This window comes from Penaeus monodon, chromosome 21, assembly GCF_015228065.2.
Source record: "Penaeus monodon isolate SGIC_2016 chromosome 21, NSTDA_Pmon_1, whole genome shotgun sequence".
In the NCBI taxonomy this organism is placed as follows: Eukaryota; Metazoa; Arthropoda; class Malacostraca; order Decapoda; family Penaeidae; genus Penaeus; species Penaeus monodon.
Window position 1 is genome coordinate 14,270,546 of NC_051406.1, and position 497 is coordinate 14,271,042.

A 497-nucleotide genomic window follows, 5' to 3' on the forward strand; every position below is an offset into this window, starting at 1 on the left:
AAAACATAACCCTAATTGCCTTCCAATGACTTTACCTGCTGACTTTTTTAGATGTCTTTTCAAGGTCTTGTGAAAACCTCTTGTGTCTGGGTGAGGAATGAAAGCAGTGCTGGTGATGAAGAAGCTGGACGCTGGACCATCGCCTGTAGCTAATGGACACTACTGCCTGTTCTTGCACTTCTACTGTTCCTGTAAGCATCATAGCAGGGTCAATTTTCATTCAGTGATTTGTGTACCTTTTTATTTCCCAAATACCTGCTAAACACAATAATAAAGTGCACTGGTCAAACCAATATTCAAACCCATTAGTCATTATGTATAAATAAGAATAGGATGTTATATTGGACATTCCACAATTAAAATTACTATTGAATTAATTTTCTTAATGAATGTCCTTTTGCATATTTAAATATGTTTTAAATTACTATAGTTTTTTCTGGTGCGGACAGGAAATATCGCACAAGGAACATTTACTAATAAATGAAGCCACTCAAAAC

General features: G+C 35.2%; 1 protein-coding gene across 1 annotated transcript in view; it reads right to left on the reverse strand.

Annotated features, from left to right (window-relative positions):
* The window catches only part of LOC119586252, a gene marked incomplete at its 5' end in the record, with an annotated part of 20,814 nt that overhangs the window by 9,075 nt on the left and 11,242 nt on the right, over nt 1-497 (reverse strand). Inside the window, 1 exon segment of the mRNA XM_037934957.1 lies at nt 36-189. Within this exon segment, the coding sequence (XP_037790885.1) occupies nt 36-189 (154 nt within the window).